A 27,566-nucleotide genomic window follows, 5' to 3' on the forward strand; every position below is an offset into this window, starting at 1 on the left:
ACAAGTGCTGCTTTGAATGAAGCACTTCGCCAGGGACAGTGTCCACAGAGCTTCACGGGAGCGTGGAATGGGTGTATCTGGGATGGGCACGGTTCTGGAATTGTGTCTGCTGAACACACCACCTCTCGCACAACTCTGGACACAGGCAGGTTTCTCTTCCAAGTTCTTCCCCAGCATCTCACTGGATTTAGGGAAATAATCTGGGCCCTAATGATTCTATCCAAGAAAGCTGACATTTCTTTTTTCTTTTTTGCATAACTGGGAATTGAATCCAGGCCCTTGTAAGCCCTCCGCCTTGAGCTTTGTACCCAGCCCCTTTTATTTTGAGGACAGAGCTTTGTAAGCTGCCAGGGCTGCCCTCAAACTTGTGATCCCCCTGCCTCACCCATACCTAGCTGTGATTACACACATGTGCCACCATGCCTGCCAAAGGGTGATGTCAGAGATTTTGGCTAAGGTGACAGGACTTGGGGATTGCATGGTTATGAAGATATTATTATGAAGATAATTATGACTTTCTGTTTTTTTTAATGCTGCCATATTCTAATAACCACTCTGCCTTCCTTAGACATTGAGTAACAGGCACTTTTACTGTAGCTTTCTGTAATTGGGAGGACAATCTCCTAACTGCATACTCTTCCATTGCTTATTGACATTAAAAGTGTGAACAGGACAAAGGGTGGTTTTACTCTTTGGAGAAGCCTCTCTATAACCCTCCTGTTTGGAGATCAGAGGTAGAGGGATGCTTCCCGAATGACACAATGAGTTTTTTCCCACACACGGGGTACTTGAGGACTAAAGCCCAGTGTATCTAGCTCTATGCTTCGTCCTCTAACAATCCTAAATAACTTGGTGTAATTAGTGAACACAGCAGTACTTTAACAGGCTAACATAAAGAACCACATTATACTTGATCCTACCTACTCAACTTTGCCTCTGGGCCTCACCCAACGCTTGGGAAAGCAGGTGGACTTGCTTTCAGAGCTGGCAACCTGAGAGAAGAACTCAGGTTCTTTTTTTTTCCTATTTTTTTATTGGTGCATTATAATTATACATAATGGTGGGATTTGTTATTACATATTTGTACATGCACACAATAAAACTGGGGTTCTTATAAAAGACTTTGCAAAAATGATCCTGCAGAGATGGCCAGGGAACAAGAGCAGGGTTTATCCTACAGAGTCATTAACCAGGGAAGTAATGTGACCCTTCTGCCTTAGGGAGTCTCCAGGCCCATTGGGCATGCCTGACATGATGCCCCTGTATGTGCTGCCCACACGTGTTTTGGGGGTATTGCATTGGCTAGGGGTTACTGGTATGTTATGAATTGGGGCCTCAGATGTTTTATACCCTGCAGAGACAGGCTTGCGTAAGAAAGGAGTTTCTACCAAAAATGTCAGTGGTGTCCTGCTTTCAGAGAATGGAAAACTTGAGACCTGGGGGCTGAGGATGTGGCTCAAGTGGTAACGTGCTTGCCTAGCATGCATGAGGCACTGGGTTTGATTCTCAGCACCACATTAAAAAAATAAAATAAAGATTTTGTGTCCACCTAAAATTAAAAAATAAATATTAAAAAAAAAAAAAAGAAAACTTGAGACTGGGAAGAGACTGGCTAACATACTGTTTCAATAATCCAAGCAAGGTCTGGGGGTGGCCTACAGTAAAATAGTGTTAGTTTGTGCAATCATAAACGAGTGATTTTGAGGTGGGAGGACATCAACAGATTTGTTGCCCTCTCTGTCCATGGAAGAATGGAGAAAGAACACATACCCAGATCCTTGTAACATTTCTTAAAACCTCATGCATAGGTGAGCACAGTGGCTGGCATATGCCTGTAATTTCCATGATTCAGGAGATGGGGGCAGACAGCCAACCTGGGGAATTGAGCAAGACTTTGTTTCAAAAAATAAAAAGGGTTGGGATGTAGCTCAGGGATAGAACACCCCTGGGTTCTAGCCTCAATATGGGTTGTCAGGGGAGGGGGCAAAAAACAATAACAAGAAATACTCTCATGCATAAACTTTAGCTCAGTTACTGAGAAAGGTGAGGATTTGGAGTCCACTTCATTTTAGAATACAAAAATACTTCACTAGATTCTTCTGTGATGAAAGATATAAAGCATAATGCACATCAATGAATTGTCACTGGAAGAGAAAGAGAAATTTGATCACTGTCTACCCGAAGCACTTTGTGACCGCTGATGAACTGCTACTGACTCCTTGAATATTTTGGCAGATTCAGAATAATTGCAAAGATCTTCCTTTCAAAACTGCGAGTATACGATGAAGGTACACATGCCCTTATTTAAAGAGGAGTCACCCACTCTCTGTGTCATCTGTATTTTTCTTTCCTCTGCATCCTTTTACCTTTTGGGCCTTGGTGGCCAGCTAGCGCATCTCTCTGGGAAGAGGGTGCATCACTCAGAAGAGGAAGCCTAACCTGCAGTTTCTTCCCGGTCTCTCCCAGGTCTCTGCAGACCATGGGTTATTTAGGCTCTTGGTTCTCTCTGGCTGGCTGCCTGCTGACCTTGTCTGCTTTGAGGCATCCTTGTGTAACTGAAAAAAGAGAATTCTTTAGTTTGCTCTCTCTTTTGTTTGGTACTGGGGATTCCACCCAAGAGTGCTTTATCACTGAGCTACCTCCCCAGTGCTTAAGTTGCTGAGGCTGGTCTTGAACTAGGGATCTCCTCCTGCTTCAGCCTCCTGAGAAGCTGGGATTACAGGATTTTTTTTCCTAAAAAATTATGATTTTCTGAAAAATCATAAACATCAAAAGTCCAGGAAGTGTTTCTTTCCTAGGCAGTGTGACAATGGTGGAGAGAGGGCCCTGAATTGGGACATCTGTGCTCTACAATATCACTAAGAAGTTGTGTGAATTTGGCAAATCACCTAAATCCCATCTTGCTTTGTCATCTGGATTCTTTGTGGAAGATGGTACAGATGACTCTTTGGAAATCATTTGGGGCATTTGATTACTTGGGCAGATTACAAAGACACTTAGAATGAGGTTGTGGGGCTTAGAATAAATCCCAGAGCCTTTCAAACATGTACTTCTGATGGCTAATGTACAGACGTGCACATTGCACCTGTCTTATTAGGAAGTACCTTATCACTGGGCTCAGTGGCGCATACCTGTAATCCCAGTTATTCAGAAGGCCAAGGTAGGAGGATCACAAGTTCAAAGCCAGCCTGGGCAAGTTGGTGAGACCCTGTCTCAAAATAAAAACATAAAAGTGAAAAGGGATGGGAATATAGCTCAGTGGTAGAGCACTTACCTAGCATGTGTAGGCCTGGCTTGGACACCCAGTACTGGAAAGAAGTTGTTAAAAAGCACCTTGCAGTAGAGAAGTATGCTAGAAACGGCGCAGGTTCCTTTATGCCCCTCTATTAGCTCCTCTGCTTTTTACAGTTCTGAGAAGTAGAACCAAGATGAAATAATGGCTTTAAGCAAACTGCCTCAATAGCAGAATAAATAGGTTAACAGGTGGCTAAGTTTTTCTTCCATTCTCCTTCCCCCAGTTATAGATCATACAAATGCTTGCATGTTTGAGAAAATATCACCTTTTTCCTTTATAATTTGGAACAATCTAGGTCTAAAGCCAAACACAAAAAGATATGTCAGATGAACAAGAAAAGCCATTCCTTCCACATCTTCCCCATGCTTTTATTTGGTGATGCATCGAAAGTTTGTCAATTGCAAGAACACAAGACCTAGCTTGGTATACACCTATAAGTCCCAGTGACTTGGGAAGCTGAGACAGGAGGATAGCAAGTTCAAAGCCAGCCTCAGCAACTTAGTGATGCCCTAAGAAATTTAGTAAGAACTTGTCTCTAAGTAAAAAAAAAAAAAAAGAAAGAAAAGAAAAGAAAATACAAACGGGCCTTGTTTGGCTCAGGGTCACCTGCCCATGGATTCAATTCCTAGTACCAAAAAAAAAAAAAAAAAAAAAAACCCAAGACTTGTTATTTGCCAAGTGCTGGTCAAACCGCATATATTGGTGTTAAGCAGAGAAAGTGACACTGGACAGAGGTCCCAGGAGGTTCCTCCAAGGGGGCAATCGGACCTCAATTTGACCTGGGCAGGTTCTTGATTTATACTGCTGAAAAGAATTCTGGGATGTGTCAAAAGCCAGGCACAAGGGGCTGGGGATATAGTCCAGTTGGTAGAGTGCTTACCTTGCATGCACAAGGCCCTGGGTTCAATCCCCAGCATCTCAAAAATTAAGAGTCAGGCACAAGCAAAGATTTCATTAAAGGACAGCAAATGTGTATACACTCCATAGGCAGGATGTGGGTACCCTGCAAGAAGATGGTGATGCACCCCAGAGTTGTTAAGCTCTGATTGTATATATGATATTTCTTTCCTTTTGGGGTACTGGGGATTGAACACAGGGATGCTTTACCACTGAGCCCTTTTTGTTTTGAGAAAAGGCCCAGGTAGGCCTTGAACTTGTGATCCTCCTGCCTTGGCTCCTGAGCAGCTGCATTACAGGGATGGGCCCCAGTGCTCAGCGAAGGAGCATTTAAGACAAGACAGATGAATAGGCAAATGAACATTTTGGTGGGGTGGTTTTCAGTTATTTACAACACCCAGCTCTTTTCATCGGAGGGAGTTTCCCAGACTGCCGTGGTGGAGGTGGCCTCAGGTACTACAAGCCTCTGCATGGCCTGCCTGTCTTTTCCCCTGTACAAGCTTGTAGGAGCTGAACTGGGGTTGGCTGGGATCCTGCCCACATCTGTCTTTGTTCCTTGTGATTCCCATGACTTTCTGCCTTTTGGCTGTACCTTGTATCCCTTTGAGGCCTCAGGGGGGTGGCAAGGTGGGTGGAGGGCTGCAGAGGCTCCCCCTAATTTTACCTTTTCACAGATATTCAGACATTAACTTGATACAAGGCTGTCATTTGAGTTGGGAGATGTAAATTGTTTTTAAGATTCAACCAGAGGATAGGAACGATAGTAGAATGAATCAGAATTATTACCCTATGTGCATACATGATTACATGACCTGTGTGACACAATATCATGTACAACCAGACAAATGAGAAGTTACACCCATTTATGTATGATGTGTCAAAACATATTCTACTACCATGTATAACTAATTAGAACAAACAAACAAACAAAAATATATGATGATTAAACCAGTAGAAACCATTCATCATTTATTAATTTTGGTTTATATTGTACTTTGAATTCCTGTTGTTAGGCAAGCATCTATTGGTCTCCTTTTTTCTTCTAAAGAAAGTCAGGGAAATGGACTCTAAGCCTGTTCCTAGTTAGCCTTTGACTGTTTCTAGCATCTGTAGAGTTCACTTGTTTGATTCTCACAATTTCCAGACCCAATGCAGTTATCAACTTCTTCATTTTACATCTGGAAGATGCCACTCAGGTTAGGGGAAACACCCAAAGTCCTGCAGACAGCAGGAAAATGACTCTCAGTTCAATGCTTCTGTGCATGCCTCCCTCCGTTCTGTATCTCTCTGGGGAAATAGGTACACAAGACTTAAGATCACATGCCCATTTAATAAATGTTTATTCAATGAAAGGATGTATAAAAACTTACAAATCTGAGAACTCAACTATACATACAATAGGATGATGGGATATTCAGTTTTTAACATGTACATACAGTATAGCTATTGACTATTCTCCCCCTTCCCTTTCCCCTTCGGTTTTCACTTCTGGCTCCTATTTTGTCCTGTGAGACCATTCATTCTCTTATTGGCCTATGGGAAGATTAACGGACAACTTGTACTGCTTTCAGGTCAGTGGAGAAAATTTTAGGTGTTAAGGAAAAAAAAAAAAAAATCAAAAGAATACACATCAAAATTAAGTTTTTTTCTCCAAACGGCAAATCAGATTTTGTCCTGATTTCTCTTTGCCATTTTAGATACTTCAATGAATGTTCCCAGTGAAGTATTAGCACTGACTTTCAATAAAGTTACATTTCCTGCTCACACCTCCTCTTTAAGATGCATATTCCAATATCCTTTTCCCTGCAGTGCACACATTGATTTAAAAGCAGCTGGTTGGTACTGAAACAAATTTCCCACTGGCAACTGCTAGAAAATGGTATGTCATTTTCTATCCAGAAAGACAATCTATATAGTACTTTCAAATCTGACTTTTAAAACAAATGTGTCAGAAACTAAAATACAGCATTTTGTTGTTCAACTTGGAAAGAAGCCAGCAACTAGCTAAGGCATGTGCATTAATTCACCTGTTTATAGCAAGTGTCCACATTTTCTCTTACAAACACACAAAGTCACAGCTTGTCATGTTTTATCCAAAAATTAAGATTGCCATCACATTATTACTTTTTCTGTTTTGTGTTTTGTTAAAGTAGATTTCCTAACTAGTGATTTCTCTTAACTGGACATAATCTCAAAGGGTGCATTCTGAAACAAGACACCTGGAGGATATATACTAATAACGTTTTCTTGGGTTTAAAGTTTCCCCACACCTTCTAGGGTTTGCATAGTACAGAGCCCCGCTTTATCTCTAAAAAGCATGCTGTATTTTCTGACATTGTTTTTCTGAGAAGGAAGACTCATTACCCAGGGAAAGTCATAATTTTAGCTTACCAAATTATATTCTTGTTGTTTTGTTTTGTTATAGACCCTTAATTAGTTCCATGTATGCTTTTAAATAATCTAAAACTTCTCAAAATCTATTTTAAGTTTACAAGTACTACCGACCATTATCTTTCCAATATCCCCTGAATTAAAGTAAATATATTCCAGGTTTATAATGCACAAAGCCTTTCCAGAGGTGGGGCTGGGATGGGGAGATGAAGAAGAGGAGAAGGGAACAGGGACCTGTGTGTGTCATAGTCTGAACTGTGCAGAAGCACAGTTCTGAGCTGGGGGAAGGGAAAGAAGATAGTTTTTGTAAAAATGACAGTTTTTAAAAAGACAAGCAACATTCAGTCTAGTAACACGGTTTCCTGTTCCTTTTTGATGGAAGCTAACACTGGGTGGTCAGGTTCTGCTACTTCTGAGTCCCCACTGCCCAGGAGAATGGACCGCCCCTCATCTAGGGCAAACACGTCTGAGTTCTGGTTTTGGCAAGAGTGTTTGACCACCTCATTGGGAGTCGAGAACGTTTTGTCACACAAGTTGCACTTGTAGGGTTTGTTGGTTTGCACCAGCATGTTGTCCATCTGACTACCTTCCTCAAATGTGCAGAGTTCCAGAGTCTGTTTGTCCACCATGGTGTAGGTGTCGATGCTCTGGTTGAGGCACACGTGCCGCGCAGCCTGGTTGGCCCTGCAAAAGCTCTTGTCACAAGTGCTACACTTGAAAGGCTTCCCGGTGTGTATGTACATGTGCTCCCTCCAGTGGCTTTTCTGGATGAATTTGCGTCCACATATCGTGCACTCGTATTTCCGCCTCTTCACCTCCCTCTCCTGGTCAGCCTGCTCCAAGTTGTCGATGTCAGCGATGTCTGAGGGGGGCGGGGTTTCCGACTGCTGCTGCCCATCGATGATGGGGGAGTCTGAGATGTGCTGCAGCTCGCTGTCACTGATCATCCCCGCTTCAGGCACTTCCATGGCGTCTTTCCCGAGGTCAGCGGCGTTGCTGCAGAGAGACAAGGGGACGCGGCTTTCCCCCTGCTGGCTGGACGTGAAGGGTACTCCCGTGTGAATCTGGAGGTGCTCTCGCAGGCTGCTCCGGAGGGTGAAGCGCCGTCCACACAGGTGGCAGGCATAGTACTTGGGGAAGCTTCCGTTCCTCTTCATGATGCTTGGCTTGACGTGGGCAATGGTGAGGGACGCAGGCTGCTCATCAGAGGAAGAGGCCTCCAGATTGGTCTCCTCCCCAGGAGGAGGGGGAGGAACAGGAGTGGAGACAAGTTCTGGAGACAGCGAGGTCTGCAGGGGGTCCGAGGGAGTCATGTTGGTCCGGTTCACCTGGGCCAGATTGGAAGTCAGCTGCGACAGCTGTGAAGCCTCTGGCACCTGTTCCTGGCTCATCCTGGAGGTCTGTGGCCTTGGTTCTCGACCAAGTTTTTCAGGTGCGGAGGCAATCTTGGTGGCTTGTCTCAACTGGTGATCTGCGATCTGAATGCCATACAACGAAGAGGCCAGTGGGAAGACTTGGTCAGGGTGAGAAAAGGTGCCTTGGCTGGCAAGGCTGGCTTCCTGGATCAGTGGGTAGGCGTGCAGAAACTTGATCCCCTGCTCTAATCGAACAGGGTCGATCAACTGAGGCGCCATCTTTCCAGTGTACATCAAATGTAAGAGATAGCTGAAGATGTCAGGCTGTATGTCAGTTGGTTTCAAACGGACGCACTCGCTGGAAGAAACAAGTAAAATGTGTGAGTAAATGTCAGTTGATGTCTCAAATGATAACATAAAGCCCAAAGAAGAAAAAAACAGACACATGAAAACAATGAAATAATGTTTCTCATTTCTGCCTGTTGGAATCTCTTGGCCTAGCAGAGCTTTTAGCTAGAAGTCTAGAGTTCTGTATTGACCCACCCCACAGCCTAGCAGCAGATCTTTACAGTAAGTCAACAGTCTGATTAGAAAGTGTCTTCAGGTCTGAGCTGACCCGGGGAGCTATACTAGCACGGACAGTGCTGGCCACGCTCACAATGTTGGAGCTCCACGGCTCTCTCCTGCATGAGGGCTGAAGGGCAGCAAAGCGGGGGGACAGCAGAGAGGCCAGTCACCTTCCTGGTGCTGCCAGGTGGCATTAAAGAGCCGCTGTGGCACAACACGGTCCCTTTTGGATGCAATCATTAGCACCAGCGCCAGCAGACTGCAGGGGCAATCCCTCATTAACTCCCAGTCATGCTTATTTTCCAGGTGAGGGTGTGGCCAAGGGACTGACCCTCTGCTCAGTATCACAGAGTTGGCAAGTGGCAGAACTGGGGTTTGAATCTAGATTATTTAGTCCCAAAGCCATCTCACTAAGAAACTTCAGAGCAGCAAAACAATTCTGTATAGCAAATACGGGGGCGGGGGGTGGGGGTGGGGGGGTGATGATTCTCATTTGACAGATATGGAACCTGAGATACCAAAAGCTAAGTGACCTATCTGAGGCAACTAAAGCAGCTGGTAGCACAGGTGATTTTTTGAATTTCAGACTCTACTGCATTGCTTCAGAAACATCATCCTGATCAAGCAACAACAATAAGGAAGAGGTCCCCAAGGACTCTCCTCAGACCACCAGTAATGACAGAAATTCTAACACATCATCAGAAATCAATGATTTATATAACTACATATCATGAGGCACATTATCACCCACCAAGTGAACACATTCTATAAACAATGCATTTTCAGGGATTATGTCCTCAATATGCTTTTAGAATTCATAACAATTTGATCATAAGACTTCTTGGTATTTTAGTTCTCTTTTGAATGTTTTGGTAATAATGTTAATTTTGTTATTATCGAATATTTTTTAATATGCTAAAATTTATAAATAGAACAAAGTGATTTGAACAATGACTTGTGACAGGACAGTTTTGAATAATTACTGCATAGCCGTCAATTGTGTATACTAAGAAGACTGCATACAAATAACCACGTGGTTATTTGTGCCTGACTGCAGAGGATGGAAGCCAAAGAGGAAAATCAAGCATACAAACTAGTATCCCTTTGTGGGCTTGGTGGTGCACACCTACAGCCCCAGCTGCTCGGGAGGTTGAGGCAGGGGGATTGCAAGTTCAAGGCAAGTTCAACTTAATAGTTGAGACACTGTCTCAAAAAATAAAAAGGGCTTGGGGTGCAGCTCAGTAGCACTCATTACTACAGAATAAATAAATAATAAACTTCAAAACCAAACCAAAGAAAAACAACTAGCATCCTTTTGACAGTCCAAATGGAGGAGTAAATGTGACTGCTTTTCTTTTCTTTTAAAAAACACACACAGATCATTTATATTTTCACTTGGAATCTTTTTTATTCCTTTAAGTTACTTATATTCCTTGAAACAGGAATGTAAATATGGGGGTGTTTTCTTTTAGCACAAGAGGAGTGCCAACAAAAGTATCTGAAGAGTGTAGTATATTTAGATGCTCTGGTGAAATTTAATAATCAAAAAAGCTTCAGGAATTTTATGTGACGAAGATGACTTTAGTAATGTAAACAATCATCTCCCAGGGGAAGAAGGCACTGGAGGAACCCTTCCAGAATCAGGCAGAGGTCCAGGGAAACTTATGCCTTCAGAGATACATATTATTCCCAGACCAGTCCTCATGGGAGAAAGAGGAAATAGAGGGAGTGGAAATTTAAAGGGGGCCTCCCCCCAACTTTAAAGCATCCATGAAGGGTATTACTTAGAGTCCTTTTCCAAAAAATGCTTAGTGTGTTATAATTTCTCTTACTTCTGGTTGGATAAGCTGTCCTGTCTATTCCTTGAGAAGGGTTACTCCACAGTAAACCTCTTAAATTTTAAGCAACTATGTACAGTCCCTAGTGGTAAAGCCAGGAAGGAGCTAGGGAGCCCACTGCCCACACTTCAGTCAGGCTGGAGAATAAGGACTACCAGGGCAGGCAGTGCTGGCCAAGGGCCAGGCAGAGGAAACAGCCTATCCCTAGGGTCACAGCCAGAACCCCAGGGCCCAGGGAGGTCTTCAGCCACCAATTTAGTTTCTTTGTTTAAAAAAAATTTTAAAGCAGAAGCTCATGTGTATACACATACCCACACACACAGTTAGATAACAGGGGCATTTTTCTAAGTTTCAGATGTCATATTCCAGCCACCACCATCCTTGACTGCTCTTACTCCTGGGCAGCCTGACCTCTCAGCTCACTGTGGACCAGCTCTGGTCACTTCTAGTCCTCTACAATATAACCTCGCCTAATGTATGATTTGTGGACTTTTGCTTGGCATTAACACTTTATGCAGGAAAAAATGTGAATAATGTTTTATTTTTTGTTTAGTCAGATAATTTCCATGTTCAATTTGTGGTAATTTCCATGTTCATTTTTTCTTTCACTAGAATTTTAAGGTGAGGAATTTTAAACAGTGCTGAACATCATCAGTGGTTGCACTTGGCAAGACCTACCCTGCAACAGCTCGTTTTTGAGGGCTCAGTCTCTAGACATAAACCAGAGACAGAGACAGAGACATCTAGTGGTAACTACAGGGCATAAAATACCCTAAGTAAAACCTGAAGATTCCCATTGTCCTCTGAGTCTCTGAGTGCCAGGCGTGGTCACAGTGCTATGTGGAATGCTCCGGGCCTCTGGCCAGCGTTTGCCTCAGTGAGCTTGCACTCTGCACCTGGAGCTGCACAAGGCTGGCCAGCAGTAGCTGCCCAAACTGCTCTTGTCACCTCTGGTGTAATTCACACTACTGCTTAAACTTAGGACCTCCTGTGACACCAAGATCACACTCCCTTACTAGAAAGACACTTGTTCACTACCCTATACTTAAGTTTCCTGCATTTAACGAAAGCCCATTACATTGTCTTTACTCCTCAAAATTAAAATATCCTTTTTGAGATCATTTAATTTACTGTATTGAAGCTACTAAGTGCCAAGACCTCATTGGTCGTGAAGTCTCTAACACAGTAGAGTTAAAGGGGTTCTTTCTTTCTTTCTTTTTTGCACTGCTGGGATCCAACCCAGAGCCTTCTAGCGCCATGCCAGTGCTCTACCACTTAGCCATGTGCCCAACCTGCTGTCGCCACTAAGCCTGCAATCCTGCTATTTTGTTACTGGCCCTTTTGCTCTTCCAGATGTTTATTGAGTGGCTGTTCTATTGTTATCCTCTGTGGTGTCCACAAAGCTGTGTAAAACCCCATCTCTGCCCTCAAGAAACTTACAAATGAGGAGTGGAAATAAAAACACAAACAACAACCATTTGGGAAAAATGTACAGCCCCTGGAAGTGGCATGAATAGTGCTGGGGTCATACCCATGAGGGAGGAAGGAGGGCACTTTTGATTATTTTGTCTGCTTGACAAGGGAGGTGCCATGGCATAGAGCTGAGAGCTGGACTCAGGGAATGGTGAGTAAGCCAGGGCAGCTGCATCAGGTCCTGGGAAGTGTCCTGTGGAATGTCCCCAAGGGACGAGGCCGGAGGATCAGGCTCCAGACCCACGGCCAGAGTAAGGAGCCTGAACATTGTTTTTTATGCAATGGGTGTCCTTGTGGTCGATCATCAAAGACCTCACCCAGTTTAGTAGCTTCCCATCAAAGGCACTCTGCAACCAAACAGTGTGTGGGACAGCAACCTGACAGGATATGAAAACGAATGAACAGAAAAAGGAAGCCAGAACGGAAGGACAAGAGTGAAAGGTATTTTGAAGGAAACACAATCTGGGGGTTGATAAGATGTGATCTGAAAGACATGTTAAGCTTGGGTTACCTGGAGATGCAACAGGCAGGTCAGGGGCTTGAGGGTAGAGACTGAATTCATTTTGGATATGCCAATGAGACAAAGGGGACAGTCAAAGCTGAGTCATCAGTGGGTTGCCAGGATGGGGGACAGGGGTTGGGAATGGGTTCTGCAAACAGAAAGACAGTGGCCAGAGCTGTAACCTGCAAGTTCCCAGCAGCAAAGGCAAGACCTAGGATAAGCACCGGCTTCACAGGAGAGTGCACAAGGAGGGCAAGGGAGCCCGAGACCAAAGCTGAGGGAGGCCTGGGCCCCGAGGAAAAGAACAGGGGCATTCAGTTACACGAATCAGGAATTCTGATTCAGCTGGGAGAAGACAGCAGAAGTGCTGCTGAGGACAGTAGGATGGACACTGGGAGAAAGGGTGACCTTTGAGACACGACGTCAGCGGAGTGATGGGAGGAAACCACGGTGCAAATGACAGGAAGAGGGTGAGATGAGGAAGGTGCACAAGAGGACACAGGGGACCCTGTTGAGAACGTTCACAGTCAACTAGAGGAGAACAGTGCTGAACTCAAGCGGACAGCAAGGCGAGGGTCCTGATCTCCCACAGACCAGCGGGGCACGGGGAAGGGACCAAGAGTAAGTATGAAGTACAGAAGGAAACCTGAGAGACACAAGAGAGGTCGGAGGACCATTCTCCTCAGACACCAAGAGGATCTTTCTCTAAGACACTTAGGAGAGAGAGGAAGAAGAAAACCTGAGCAAAGACAGAAAAGAGGGAAATTCGGGGAATTCATGTCCTCCAGCTTCTCATCAGAATGGGACTAAGAGGAAGGACTTGTTGTAAGCCTGGCAGACGCTCAGGCACTGGGGCTGCAGGAGGGAGGGCTTAGGCAATGGACCTGGACCTGCCATCCAGACCCTGCAGGTGACACCCACTGAGGCTATCTAGAGCGGGAGGGGCTGCATGGGGCAGAGAGGTCGGTGATTCTCAAGTGCTGCTGAAAGCATGAGGAACCAAGAAGGGCAGGGGACAGGGTCACAAGGGAACTGGGCACCTAGGAGCCTAGGGAGAGGCAGAGAGACCCATGGACTGGATGAAGGCAAAGAGCGTGCTCAGAGGACAGAGGAACATGGAGTTAGGAAGTCTATAGTCATTAGATTATTATCAACCACTTTAGTTACCTGGTCTGATGGACAAACAACATCTTAAAGTAATTGGAGAATGAAGCAAGAACTGATTTGTGTGCCTTGAAGTACACATCGCCGATTGCAACCGTGCAGTCACACAGGAAACCAAACTCTCGCTGAGCGTTTAACTGCTGCAGTAGAATAAGTCCATGGTTGGTCAAATCCATTTTTTTAAATATCTGCAAAGTAAACAATTTTATTTTTAAGAAAGGTGATTCACAAATCAGAATGTGTCCTTTACAGTCATCAATAATGATCATCACTAACATGTCATTGCAGGTATCGAACATGTCAGGCATTGCTAAACATGGTCCATAAATTAACTCATTTGTCTTCATAACAGTCCTAGGAATTAGGTCTGCCATGATTCCCGGCTTATAGATGACAACAAATGCCGTAACTTAGGAGGTTTTGTGACTTGCCCAAGTTTACACAGATGGTATGTGGAGAAGCCGGTAAGAGAACCAGGTTGTCTACCTCCAAGCATTGAGTCCCTGGCACAGCAAATATTCCTGGAACAGAGAGTCTTTTGCAGACCCCAAATACATGTTCTAATGATCTGTCAGAATTTGTTCAATTTTCCACAAAGATTGATTAATTAAAGTGTTGGGTGGAGTTCTAGTAAGGCAGGATGGAAACCTTACTAACTCTGGGGGTTTTCTAGCTCCTCTTCATGCACATGCAGGTGATAAGATCCCTCATACATTCTCCTGTCCTTTTCACTCTTAACACCAATCCAGGGAGGAAGCAGGTCTGGCCTCTGCCTCCCTTTTGTGGAAGAGGAAATGGGATTTGATATGGATAAGGTATTTGCCCCAGGCCTTCCATCTGAAGGTGGGGGAGGGAGACAAAATTTAAATCTGAATGTTCCAATAAAAATTCTATGATTTCTATTATTCAAACAGCATCCCAGCAAACTAGTAGAGAAACTATCAGATTTTGCCCAGCTCCCCAAATCCCTAGATCACTCCCTTTCCACAAACAGCATTTATAAAAGCCCACAACACACAGATTAACATTATAATTCTTGCTGAGAAAAAAGTGAATACTTTCTTATATTTTGGATCAAGGCAAAGATGTCCCTTTTCTCTGGAGGTACTCACCAGTACAACTATGCAAAAAATGAAATAGAAGACATTCTGAGGGCAAAGGAAGAAATAAAAGTGTCCCTGTTTGCAGATAACATGATTGCAATGGAGAGAATCTCAAGGAATCTACGAAAACTCCTAGAATTAATAAATAAGTTTGACAAGGTCATAAGCCTACAAGATAAATATACCAATCTAGTAATGAACGTGTGGACACTGAAATTAAGAATGTAATGCCATTTAAAATGACTCAAAAAACAAAACACAGAGTTGTAATCAACAATGTGCTGGGGAATAAATCAAGAAGTGTTAAATAAACGGACAGACACAATATGCTTATGGATAGAAAGACTTGACATAATAAAGATGAGTCTACCCCAAGCTGATATACAGGTTTTACACAATTCCTATCAAAACCTCAAGACTTTTTTGATAGATAAATTATTCTAAAATGCGTATGTAAAGGCAAAGGAACTGGAGTAGCTCAAACAATTTTAAAAAAAGAACAATAAAGTGGGGAAAAATCAGTCTACCTATTTTCAGGATGCATTATACTGGCATGAAGTTAGAAATGTTGGAACTGGCAGAGAGACAGACGGGCATCAATGCATCAGAACAGAGAACCCAGAAGTAGACCCATGTAAATATGCACAATTAATTTTTGAAAGAAATTCAATTACTTTATCTTAAATTAGACAAAATTTTACAATATACAATTGATTGCTGACACAGATACAGAAGCAGAACCTTCTCAAAAAATGGTGCTGGATCAATTGACTTCCACAAGCAAGGAAGGCAGGCAGACAGACAGCACTTGGCTAAGCCTCACACCTTACATACAAATGAACCCTAAGTTACCACAGCCTTCAATGAAAAACACAAGACTATACTATGTTTGGAGAAATCCTTCAGAATCTAGGGTTAGGCAGAGTTTCTACACTTGACATGGCAGTAGAACATTCATAAGGAGAAAATAATATATTGAACTTCATCAAAATTAAAACTTTTGCTCTGTAAAAGATTCTGTTAAGAGGATGAAAAGACAAACTAAAGATTAGGAGAAAAATATCTTAAAAAACTTTTGCAAAATACTCCTCCAACAAAGGGATAACATCTGCAATGCAAAAAGATCTCTCCAGGGCTGGGATATAGCTCAGGGGTGGAGTGCTGGCCTAGCATGTTCAACCAACCAACCAAAATACACACACACATTCTCTCAACTCAACAGTAAAAAACAACTGAAATAGAAGATGTGCAACAGACCTGAAGAGATATTTCACCAAAGAGGATATACAGATGGCAAATAAATACATGAAATTGCTCAATGCCATTCCCTAGGGAAATGTAAATTCAAAACACAATATCCTTATACACCTATCAGGATGGTTAAAATAAAACACAGTCACAGTAGTACCAAATGCTGATGAGGATGTAGAGAAACTGGACCACTCATACGTTGCTGACAGGAATGTAAAATGGTGCAGTTTCCTTTACTTCTGGAAAATAGCAGTTTCTTTAAAAACTAAACACACAATTATCATGTGAACTAGAAATTGTACTTCTGGATTTACTTCAGAGAAATGAAAACCACATTCACACAAAAACCTGTACATTATGTCCATATCAACTTCATTCCCAAGAGTCAAAACCAGAAGTAAATGAGAAATAATTGGTGTGTCCCTATGTGGAAAGCTACTCAGCCATGTGAAGAAATGGTATTGATATATACAGCTTGGGTGAATTATGCTCAGAGAAAAAGGTTAATCCCTAAAGATCACACACCATGTGATTCTTTTGGTATACTGCTCTTGAAAATATAGAAATGAACAGACTTGCAATGGGGGGGCAAGGGGGAGCAGGCGGGTGTGGCCACCGAAGGGCAACCTGAGGGATTCTGGTGATGACAGACAAGTTCTGCAGCTAGAGACTACATCAATGCCATTATCCTGGTTGTGGCACTAGATAGTGCTATAGTTCTGCATGCTGTTTCCACTAGGGAGATGGGCTAACGGGTGCACAGGATCTGTCTGTACAATGAAGGTGAAACGATCAGAATTAGGAAGGAGAGACAGAAAAGAAATGGGGTCAGGATGAAAGCCACAGACACTGCCAGGTTGCAGAGTAACTGTGATTACAGAGAAACGTCACTCTAACCTGACCGCCCCAGGAGGACTTCGAAGCTTGTCTTCAAAGCTGTTCTGCCTAGTGTCAGAGCAACCCCTTCCCAGTGTATTCACCTACCTTTCCTCCAGCAAAAGGTATCACATCCTTGAGACCCAGTTCTGAAGTGCTGCCCTGCCACATACTGACTACGCCCTGGCTTACCCGTGGGTCTAGGCAGCTTTCAGTCCCACACCTTTGAGTGACACCTTTGACAGAAATATCAAGCACATCACCAGTTATCCCTCCAGGACAGGAGAGGCTGTTGCTCATGAAGGCTGGCTGGCTTACTATTAGCCCCTCATGTCCACATGCTGTTCATTTAGTTTCACACTTACTTACTGGAGATAGTTATGGTATTGCTACTCACTTTATGAACAAGGAGGCTGGCTTAAAGAGGGTAGAGCTTGCCTCAGTAAGTTCAAGAATGGAATTCAAATTAAGGTTTACTTGATAACAGGAAATACCATATTTTTATTGTTACTTTTAAATATATACACTTGCTAAGAAGTCTCAAATACAGCAGGTGCAGGGGCACATGCCTGTGATCCCAGCAATTCCAGAGGCTGAGGCAGGAGGATGGTAAGTTTGAGGCCCGTCTCAGCAATTTAGCAAGACACTGTGTCAAAATAAAAATAAAAAGGGCTAAGGATGCAGCTCAGTGATACAGCTCTTCAGTGATAAAGAGCCTCTGGTTTTCAATCTCCAGTACCAAATAAATAATAATAATAATAAAAAGACAAAGACTCAAATACTATGGACAAACAAAATGTGAGAGCTGCCCAGCCATTCACCCATTTCTCCACACTCTGGCTAATACTGGGCATTTAATTACTGCTTTACCACTTTCAAAAGAATCTTTGCTGAACATCACTTTTGTTTCTTTTTTTTTTTTAACTTTCTATGAATTTAAAGCATATTTTACATTAATTGGCCACTCTTATTTCCTCTAGCATCTCTACATGAGCTTCGCCCATTTTATTCTTTCTTTTTCTTTTCTTTTTGTAGAACTGGGGATCAAACCCAGGGCCTCACATTTGCTAGCCCAGCACTCTACCATGGAGGTACATCCTCAGCCCTTTTTATTTTTCATTTTGAGACAGGGTCTCACTAAATCACTTAGGGCCTTGCTAAGTTGCTGAGGCTGGCATCAGAGATTGCCAGTGTGTGCCACCTTGCCCAGCTCTTGTAATTTTTTTAATATTAATTTTATAAAACTCACTATAACATAAGGAAAATGAGCTCTGTGTCACATGCTACTAACATTTTTCTTTCTTCCTTCTCTTCCTCCCTTTCTTCTTTTGCAGTGCTAGGACTGAACTCAGGGCCTCACTCATGCTAGTCAAGTGCTCTATCATTGAGCTAAATTGCCAGCATCTAATTTTCTTTTAATTTTGTTTAGATTTGTGTGTGTGTGTGTGTGTGTGTGTATACAATCAAGGCTTGAGCATACTAAGCACAAGATCTACTACTGAACCTCACCTCCTGCTCCAAGGTTCTTAGTTTTTACATCAGTGGATACATACAGCACTCTCTTCTTTGACATAGCTAAATGTATGGCTCCCTCTCTTTCCACAAACAAACTAATATAAGTGTACTCGTCAACCCACAAGAATGAAGCCACAATAAAAATGCTGAATGTTCTTTTTTATAAGGGAGGCTACTCGCTATTTTAGGATCTCAATTTAAGAACATCTCTTAGATCAAGAAATGGTGAACATAAGTGTTCAAATATAGAGGGAAGAACACGTGCATGGCTCTCAGAGAAATGAAAAAAGCAAAGGAGGAAAACCAGAGGATGAGTTGCATGCTCAAAATTTACATGGGGAAAAATACACAGGTCAAGTTTTAAAAAAATCTTGAGATCAAACACAAAACCTCTAGACTTTTCCATATGTGAATTACCTGAAAAGAAGGGGTAACAGAGGGGACTGCTCCATAGGCAGCTCCATCCCACCCCTCACCCCAGCGACAGCTTCCTGGCCACCCCGCACTGTTTCCATGAGGCTTAACTTGTACAAAAATGCTGTGTGGGCCCAGGAGGCAGCCACCCCTCCCCCAGGGAAACAGCATCTGCTCTTCTGACCTCCACCACTGCTCAGGACAGGTGCAGCCCCTGCCACCTGCTGGGCTGACAGGCTCACCAGGGTCAGGGAAGACCTCTGCTGCAGGCCTCGGCCTCTCTGTGGTACTTCATACCCTTTTTTCTGCATTGATAAGTCCTCCTTTATGGTGCTGGGGTCACCACTCTCATTTGGCCTCAACTCAGGCTGTCACCTTGCTCCCTATCTAGGAGGCCCCCCCACCCTTTTTTTGGTATTGGAGATTGAACACAGGGGTGTTTAACCACTTAAGCTACATCCCCAGCCCTTTTAAATCTTATTTTGAGACACTGCTTAGGGCCTTGCTAAATTGCTGAGTTTGGCCTTGAACTTTTGAGTGGCTGGGATAACCAGTGTGTGCCACAGTGTCTGGCCCAAGGAGTACTCTTGCTGTGCTCTCCACGCCTGGTCCACAGCCGCCTCCCAATGCTCTTGGTGAGAGTATCCACCTCTGCTCAGTGTGCCACAGGAACCCTACACTCAGTAGATGTAAAAGCAAATGCCCTATAGGCTCCTCACACTTCTACAAGAGACCATGAAAACCTGGGGCACAAACCTGTTCTGTATTCCCCACCTCAATGCATGCCCCCCACCCCCTTGATCAAACCAGAATCTCAGCACAGCCTTCAGGCCTCCGTTTCTCTTAGACCTTGCCTCACCTGAAACTTTCCCCCATGCCTCATCTTAGTTTTACCTCCCAATCCACCTCCCATTTCTGGCCTCCTTAACCCATCCACCTTGTAACAGCCAGAGTGAGCTTTCCCAAGGGCAAATCTGATGGCTCTGTCTTGCTCCATATCTTCCTGTGACTCCCCACGAAGAAGCCCTGACCGCTGAGCACAGCTTTGACTGTGCCATCTCACTGTTGCTCAGTCTGCACAATGTACTCCAGTGCCGATCCAGCTCCTTGATTTCACACTTACCATCCAACCAACCAACCAACCAACCTCTAAACTGGGGGTCCAGAGTGATGCTCTCTGTTTATTCTGCAATCAGAACCAAGCTATTTATAAACCCTACAGGGACAGGGACTTTTGCACATGAAGAAGCAGGAAGGACATATTATCAGCATATCCTTCCAGCTGGCATTACATTCAGTATATGAAAAGGTTTTTCAATTTGCAAAAAAATTACAACATAAACTCTTTATGACATTAAAGTGTCCAATTATTTATTGATGCAAGACTGTTAGTTTGGTGATCTTTACAAAGTGATTATCAAGTGTGGAGCTTGTTCTGAAATCTAAGCCCTTACTAAAAATCAAGTTTCTGCTGGGGATGTAGCTCAGTGGTAGAGCACTGGCCTAGAGGTGCGTCGCCCTGGGTCTGATCTTCAGCACTGCAAAACGACGACGATAAAGATCCTCTTTGATTGGAGTGTGCTGATCATGGAGACAAAATGATGTTTCACTCACAATTTCTGGATGAGCTAAGTGGAGGAATGATAATTTCTCTTCCCAGAGGGCCCAGAATGGCCAGGCCATTATTGGGCTCCTAACAGTGTATAACACTCACTGCTCTCCAAGGGGAGCACTCAGCCATCTCATCTCTAATTCAGCCCAGGTCGGGAGAGATGGGCTGTGTGAACAGCAGCTTAGAACTTATGCTTGGACTTCTGAACTTACTTTCATCACGCTCATCATAGACACACACGTACATGTTCACACACACATGCGTGTACCCATGCTTGCCCCAGCCCTAGAATGCTCTTCTTGCCTTGGAGCATCTGTGAATGTGCTGGTTAGGTCGGCAGCCCAATGCTCTAGAAAGCTAACACACAGTCCTTATCATTAACTCGTGCCTAGCTTTGTGTTCAGTCTTTGCTAGACAATCTGCTAACGGCTGAGAAGACTGCTGAGTTCTCCAGTCACACCTGACTGATATGGGATAAAAGCTTGTTTTTTTTTTTTTTTAAACCCTGGGCTGAATTAAAAAACTCTCATCAACTTAATGTGTATTATATTTTGGAAGAATTTTTCAATTTAAAATGTCACTTAGTGTTTCTTGCTGCTAGTAATTAGGTTCTGAGTCTACTTTAGAGTTTACCATGACCCTGCAGAGCAAAAAGCCTGGGAAGAATGAGGCACCACTGAGGCCCAGGTAAGGACTTTGGTCCTTATCTTAAAAACAATGGGAAGCCTCCAAAAGGAGTTAAGCCTGTGACACAATAGAATAGTTCCACTGTAAAGACTACCTGGCTGCAGGTGCAGAACTGCCCAAACTGGGGAGGAGGGACAAAGGGCAGGCAGAGGAGCCTTTCTTGTGGTCTAGAAGAGAGATGAGGAACTAGATGATGGGGATCACGAGGAAGGGACTAGGCAGGATTCCAGAGATATTGAGAAGATAAAAAAATCAAGAACACTGGTCTGTGAGTCAGGTGGAGCAGGGTGGGGAAGAACAGCAGGCCCCAAGATGACTCCTAGACTTCTTCCTTCTATAGCTGGGTAGGTGGTGCTGTCCACCAGGTGGAACAAGGACAAAATCCCAGGTGGGTGGGGAAGAGCATGCTAGGTTGGAGACACTGACAAGCCTCTCCCTCTTCGCCCCCTCCCTCCAGATGTGGAGGTGATAGAGTGCCTGTTGATAGGTGATGCTGGTCTGGGGCTCAGAAGTTCTGTGATGTCTGGTGGTCTTCAGAGAAGCCAGGCTATCTGACTCAAGAGCCCTGTCCTTAAATTACGGCTCTTCAAATGGCTAACAAATAAGCTGAAGCCTGTCTTCTGGGTATATGCTTCATTCTCTGGGCACTACCCACCTAGTTCCATATAGCACTACTCCAAGTTCTCTTTGTGTGTGTGTGTGTGTGTGTGTGTGTGTGTGTGTGTGTATGTGTGGTACTGAGGATCAAACCCAGGGCCTCATACACACTAAGCAAACTTTTAAAGTTATTTACCACTAAGCTATATACCCAACTCCCCACTCTTCTCTTTTTTAATTGCTGAGGCTGTCCTCTAACTTTCGATTCTCCTACCTTAGCCTCCAGAGTAGCTGGGGTTAGTTACAGGAATGAGCCACCAGGCCAGTCTTTCACAGTTCTAAATGATCCTGGTGACAAAGGGCTGGCAATGACAGGACATTGAAGATCTATATAAAACTTAACACTATAAATGGAACTTCAAAAAGAGGGGAGGCAGTTTTTTAAAGTTGGCTTTTGTTTTTTTGGTAGAATGCTTTCTTTATGTGTATATATGTAAAATGTTTTAAAAAATTAGTAAACAAACAAACACCCCCCCCCCCCAACAAAACTTTCCAAAGCCAAGTATAGATCATCTTTTAAACTATTTAATGCTTTGCGCCCCTGTTTCCACCTTTGACAACAGGACACTGATCGCCCAGCTGTCAAGTGCTTTCAGTTGGGCTGGTGCTTAAACAAGTTACTTTGGAGATGCAGCTGAACAGGACACATATAATCACATTACATTCTGACAATCTAAGTTCTTCCTTCACTTTCAGTATGAGAAGTGAAGACTAAAACGGCTTTTGGGGATTGATGAATTACCTTCTAAAGATAATAGCTCTTGGAAGACGCTAAACACCACTTAGACTACCCATTTCAAGGGCACTAAAAGGGTTCTCTGAAGTCCTTGATTTTATTTAAGTGAAGCATAAATGAATGCTGCAATGCACGAGGCACATCAGCAACAAAAGCAGAATTACTCACAAGTAAGATGGATTCTTTCAAGTAGCTTAGACCACTTATTAGGATAAAAACTGCCTTTCCAATTAGTAGTATTAAAAATTAATGTTGGAGAATCCATGAAGGAACCTGTATGAGGTGGTCATTTGAATTTCAACATATTTTAAAACTGCAACTCAAAGATAAGAAAGGCATCTTAGTAGTGATGATGAACTGGTATGTTTTCCCTAACATTTCTTTTGTTAACCTTCTTCCATAGTAATTAGAATAGCACTTATTTTCACATTGGAAAGCACTACATTGGTAAAAAGATTTGTTTTTTCAATATTTTGCTTATGTTTACATTTAAATTAGATTTCAATTTCCACATGTAAATTGCAGTGAGAAGGGGGCATATCAGGGATATTTTAGGTGTCAAGTTAGAAGTAGGTCAGAGAATTATGGCTAATAAAAAGTCGATATTAAAGTGATAATTCTAAAGAAATTATGCTACAATTAACTTCAAAGAAACCTACATATGATCACCCCTAGCAAAATTAAGAACCCTAATCTGCTTCTACTAACCAAAGTAGAGGCTTCCTTTTTTATGTGCCATATGATGATTAATAAAATTAGTCTGAAGAAAACATAATCACTTACAGGTCTAGTAGCAAGTGTGTTTAACTGAGGTCTGACTTGAATAGTATATTTCTGTATTTTTAAAAAATGTTTATTTTTTAGTTATAGGTGGATGAATATCTTTATTTTTTTTTAATGTGGTGCTGTGGACCGAACCCAGTGCCTCACGCATGCTAGGTGAGCACTCTATATCTGAGCCACAACCCCTATTTTAAAAGAGTTTCTCAACTTTTTGGTGTTAGGACCCCTTTATGCTCTTTAAAATTATTAAAGACATTTAATTACAGCTACTCGGGAGGCTGAGGCAGAAAGATTGTAAAGTTCAGAGCTAGCCTGGGCAACTCAGTGAGGTCCTATCTCAAAATAAAATTTTAAAAAAGGCTGTTGACATAGTTTAGTGGTAGAACATTTGCCTAGCATGCTTAAGGTACTGGATTCATGCCCAGTACCAAAACAAACAAACAAACAAAATTTTGTAAATTTATGTAGATTACAACTAGTGATATTTACCTTTAGAAAATATAAAACTTAGAACTTTACAAGGATTTGATTAAAAAAAACCCCACTACACGTTAATGAATAACATGTTTTAATGAAAATAACTGTATTTTCAGAAACAATATAAAAGAGTGAAGTGGCTTTTTAAATATTTTTTCAATTCTCTTTATTTTAATAGCCAAAATGTCAGGTAATTCTGAATATTTTTCTTTGATATTACACCAAAACTTGGGATGTTAGCTTTTTAAAGGCTAGTTGTGCAATCTAGAACGGTAGCAATGACTGAACTTTTCCTTCTTTGTTTTGCTAAAATTCATTGGTATATGCACTTTGAATGGAATTTTTCCCACGCATGATATTTAACATAATTCACCGGTTATTTGGAAAATACTGGCTCACTGAATTATGCATATTTTCCCAATGTCAACACATTGAAAGGACAATAATATCTTGGTATTATTATGAAAACAGTTTGATCTCAAAGACTCTTGACAGGACCCTAGGGATTCACAAGGATCTGTAATGCCACACTTTTTGACAACCACTTTACAAAATCATTTTGGGGACTTGGAGAATCTAAATGACCAGCCTGGCCCAGGAGAATGCATGCTCACTTTGAAATTGTTTTCAGATGATTATTCATCTTCCTTCTGTGCTGAATTTAGATGATGCACACAATTTTAAGGAATTTTTCACTTTGCAAGAGGTACACTGAAACCTTTTGCAAAGTGAAAAGTAGTTCCAAAAATATTTGTCCACATATCTATAAGTGCTTTACAAATTCCTATCTTTACATGGTGAGCTTTCTTGCAATGAGAACAAAAGTCTCATGGTACATACCTCATGCATGTGAACTGGGGATTGTATGTTTGGGTATAAACATCAACCTCGAACTTGGTCTCTACCATGCAAGAATGGTCCTACATGTCTTGGATTGTCAATCATTGTTTTGTGTGGTATCTAGGCTGAACCCAGGGTCTATTGCATGCTAGGTAAGGTCTCTACCATGGAGTTACACCCTGAATTTTTTGTTTTGTTCTGCGATGGGGTCTTACCAAGTTGCCCAGACTGGCCCATCTCAGCCTCCCCAGTAGCTACGATGACAGCGTGTTATCACCATGCGGGGCTCTGATTCCACTTTTTTTTAATTGGTACGAGGGATTGAACCCAGGAGTGCTCAACCACTGAGCCATATCCCCAGCCTTTTAAAATTATTTTATTTAGAGACAGGGTCTTGCTAAGTTGCTGAGGCTGGCTTTGAACTCACATTCCTCCTGCCTCAGTCTCTAGAGCTGCTGGGATGAGCCAATGAAAATTATAAACTTATTGAGCATAATAAAGCTCTTAAAAATGTTCTCAATCTAATGTTTAGAATGTTCACAATAATTTTCCCATCAGAAAATAAATTCAATTCCCTTTTATATTTTCAGGATTGTGTTCGGAGACCCAAAAAACTCAAGGAAATAGGAAAACTGCCTTGCCTTTTTGCCAGATGCATTTTGAAGTTTATTATAAAAATCTGTAGGATATCAGCAGTTCTTCCAATCTTCCTTTCTTGTGCCTGATGCACACTACTTGACCAGCTTTTCAAAGTTTCAACAGGGAAAGGGATGGAAAGAGGAGTGGTTCTTTGGATGAAGCATCAAGAGACACTGAGAGATAGCAGGTGGATCCCCTACCCTAAAGAAGTTGGTCCCAAGCAGATGCCACACTTAGGTCTTAGGTATTTTCTTCACTGGGCCTGGTAATTCTCAAACCGTGGAAAGCACATCCTGGTATTCAAGGACAAGCAGTAGATAACTTGAAATCACAGGGTTACAAGAGGCATCTCCTTCCGGGGTGTGGTGGTAAGTAAATTTTTATATTATGTGATCTTACAATACTGCAAAATTTGGAAGTTAGTGCAAAGCTTATATTAGTCCTTTTTTTTTTTTTTTTTTTTTTAAAGAAGTTGTCACTGGAAGTTTTTATTCTGTGACTTAAAACTTGTCTAGTGTTTATACTCTGCTGCTGGAAAAAGTTTGCACCAACCTATTTACGTCTTTTTTGAAAAGCTTTAAAACTGGCAAATACGAATATGGACTGTAGTATAACACTTTATGTGTGGTTTATATTTCCATAAGCTCCTCCACTGTTGACTTTTGGTGGCATTTAATACCACGGGTGTATCACTTCTTGTATTTTTAGATATTATAAAGGTTTTAATTGCAGGCCAATTTTTTGGCTAGAAAATAAACATAAATTTCACGTTTATTAAATGAGAAATGATCAGTTTAAAAGAAAGCAATATTAGTGATACAATTACTTTCTTCTTAAAAATTGCCTTTTAACAGTTTACAAACATCTGGTTACATACCAAAGTTATTAGGAATGCCCCCCCCCCCCCATCTGTTATTTTCGGCTTATGCTCTCGTTTATAATACAGTTTCAGGTTGCAGACTCAAATGTTAGTGCTCAGTACACCATTGGGCCGTCAGGGTCTGTACGGACGGCCTGGAAGTCCTCTGTTAAGCAAAACCAGACGTCCTGGAGTTCTGTGAGCCTGAAATCCCGGCCTTCTTTTTGCCTTATTGTATTACAACAACTTGTGAAAACGAAGAGCATCCAGGCTCACTCACACACCACGCAGACCCATTGTATGATGATGATAGAACAAATGAACAATGCAAATGGGTGGGGGAAGTAAAGAGCTCGGGTTATTTCCCCGGGGCACAAGTAGGAGTTCCAGCGGCGGGTGGAAGTTCGTGCTGTAAATGGTGCAGCAGTAACCACTCTCACACTGCCCATTCGACTACCCTTCCTCGCTTTTCCCTTTACTGCCTCTTTAATTCACCATCAGCTGAGGCCGACAAAAACCTTGCTTCCTACGCAGCTTCTGACTTAACGGTTCTCACTGCGGTTTTGTTTAAAAATTAATGGTTAGGGGGTCTCGCTGCACCCGGAAGACGACTCGAGACCCAGACCGGCCTCGCGCCGCAACCTCCCCTTCCCGGAGCCCGGCGGGCTGTGCCGAGGCGAGGCGGCAACCGCAGCTCCGATCCGGCAGCGCGGCCTTATGGCGTCCGCGCCCGTATAGAGGAAGCTCAAGGCCGCAGGCTCCGCGCGCTCAATACCCGNTCCGATCCGCCCGCCCCGCCCCTCTCCGGCTTCCGTCCCCTCCCCCCTCCCGCAAAGCCCCGGATGGAGCCGCCGCCGACTCGCCGCCGCCTGGCTCCGGGGGATGGTTTTGTCAGGCGGCCAGAGCCCCGGCGCCAGGCGCAGCCGCCACCGCCCCCACGGGCCGCCCCTGCCCTCGCTTCCCAGAACCGGGTCCCGTGTGGTCCGGGCCCTCCGCCTGCCTTCACCCGGAGCCTCGGGACGGGGTCATTCGTCGTCTTTGTTGCCACCGCCGCTGCCGGAACCGTTTGCGAGCTCCGGTGGCCCCCGGCCCCCCCTCCGCTTCCCGGAGCCCGGGCCGGGGGCGGCACGTGGGCACCGGCCCCGGGAGGCGGAGGCGGTGCGCGCTTACCTGTCGCCGGTGCTGCTGCGGCGGGGGGTGTGGAGGAGGAAGCGCTGGGCAGCTTTGGCCGTGCCTTCCTCCCCGCCGCCGCCTCTCCTCGCTGCTGCTGCTGCTGCTGCTGCCGCCGCGGTCGGTGTCTCCGGCGCGGCGGCGGCGGCGGCGGCGGGGCTTTTCCTGTCCGGTTACGTTAAGGTCACATGACCGAGAGAGCGGAGCGACTAGTGCAAAGAGGCTGAGAGCGGCTCCCGCCGGGGGGGAGAGGCGGCGAGAGAGCAGTGGCGGCAAGAGCCCCTCCGCCCCCCCAGCCGCTCCCTCCCCCGCCCGCCTCCGCCTCCGCCTCCTGCTGTTCTGCCGCCGCCGCCGCCGCCGCCTGCAGCACTAACTACACTGCCGCTCCCACCCAGGCTCGGCTCTCTGCTCCAGCCAAACTTCTGCGAGCCATGTGCAGCCGAGGCGAGGAAACTTCTCTGCACC

The 27,566-nt window shown here is 43.7% G+C and overlaps 1 protein-coding gene across 1 annotated transcript; it reads right to left on the reverse strand.

Annotated features, from left to right (window-relative positions):
* Positions 1 to 5,515: 5,515 nt before the first annotated feature.
* On the reverse strand, positions 5,516 to 27,232 carry Zbtb2 (zinc finger and BTB domain containing 2). The gene is made up of 3 exons (XM_015502263.2): positions 27,102 to 27,232; positions 13,486 to 13,670; positions 5,516 to 8,296 (listed from the first exon to the last, which is right to left on the reverse strand). The coding sequence occupies exons 2-3, from the start codon at positions 13,656 to 13,658 to the stop codon at positions 6,925 to 6,927; spliced, it is 1,545 nt and encodes a 514-aa protein (XP_015357749.1). The 5' UTR covers positions 13,659 to 13,670; positions 27,102 to 27,232; the 3' UTR covers positions 5,516 to 6,924.
* Positions 27,233 to 27,566: the final 334 nt, after the last annotated feature.

The sequence above is a fragment of the Marmota marmota genome, unplaced genomic scaffold (assembly GCF_001458135.2).
Source record: "Marmota marmota marmota unplaced genomic scaffold, marMar, whole genome shotgun sequence".
In the NCBI taxonomy this organism is placed as follows: Eukaryota; Metazoa; Chordata; class Mammalia; order Rodentia; family Sciuridae; genus Marmota; species Marmota marmota.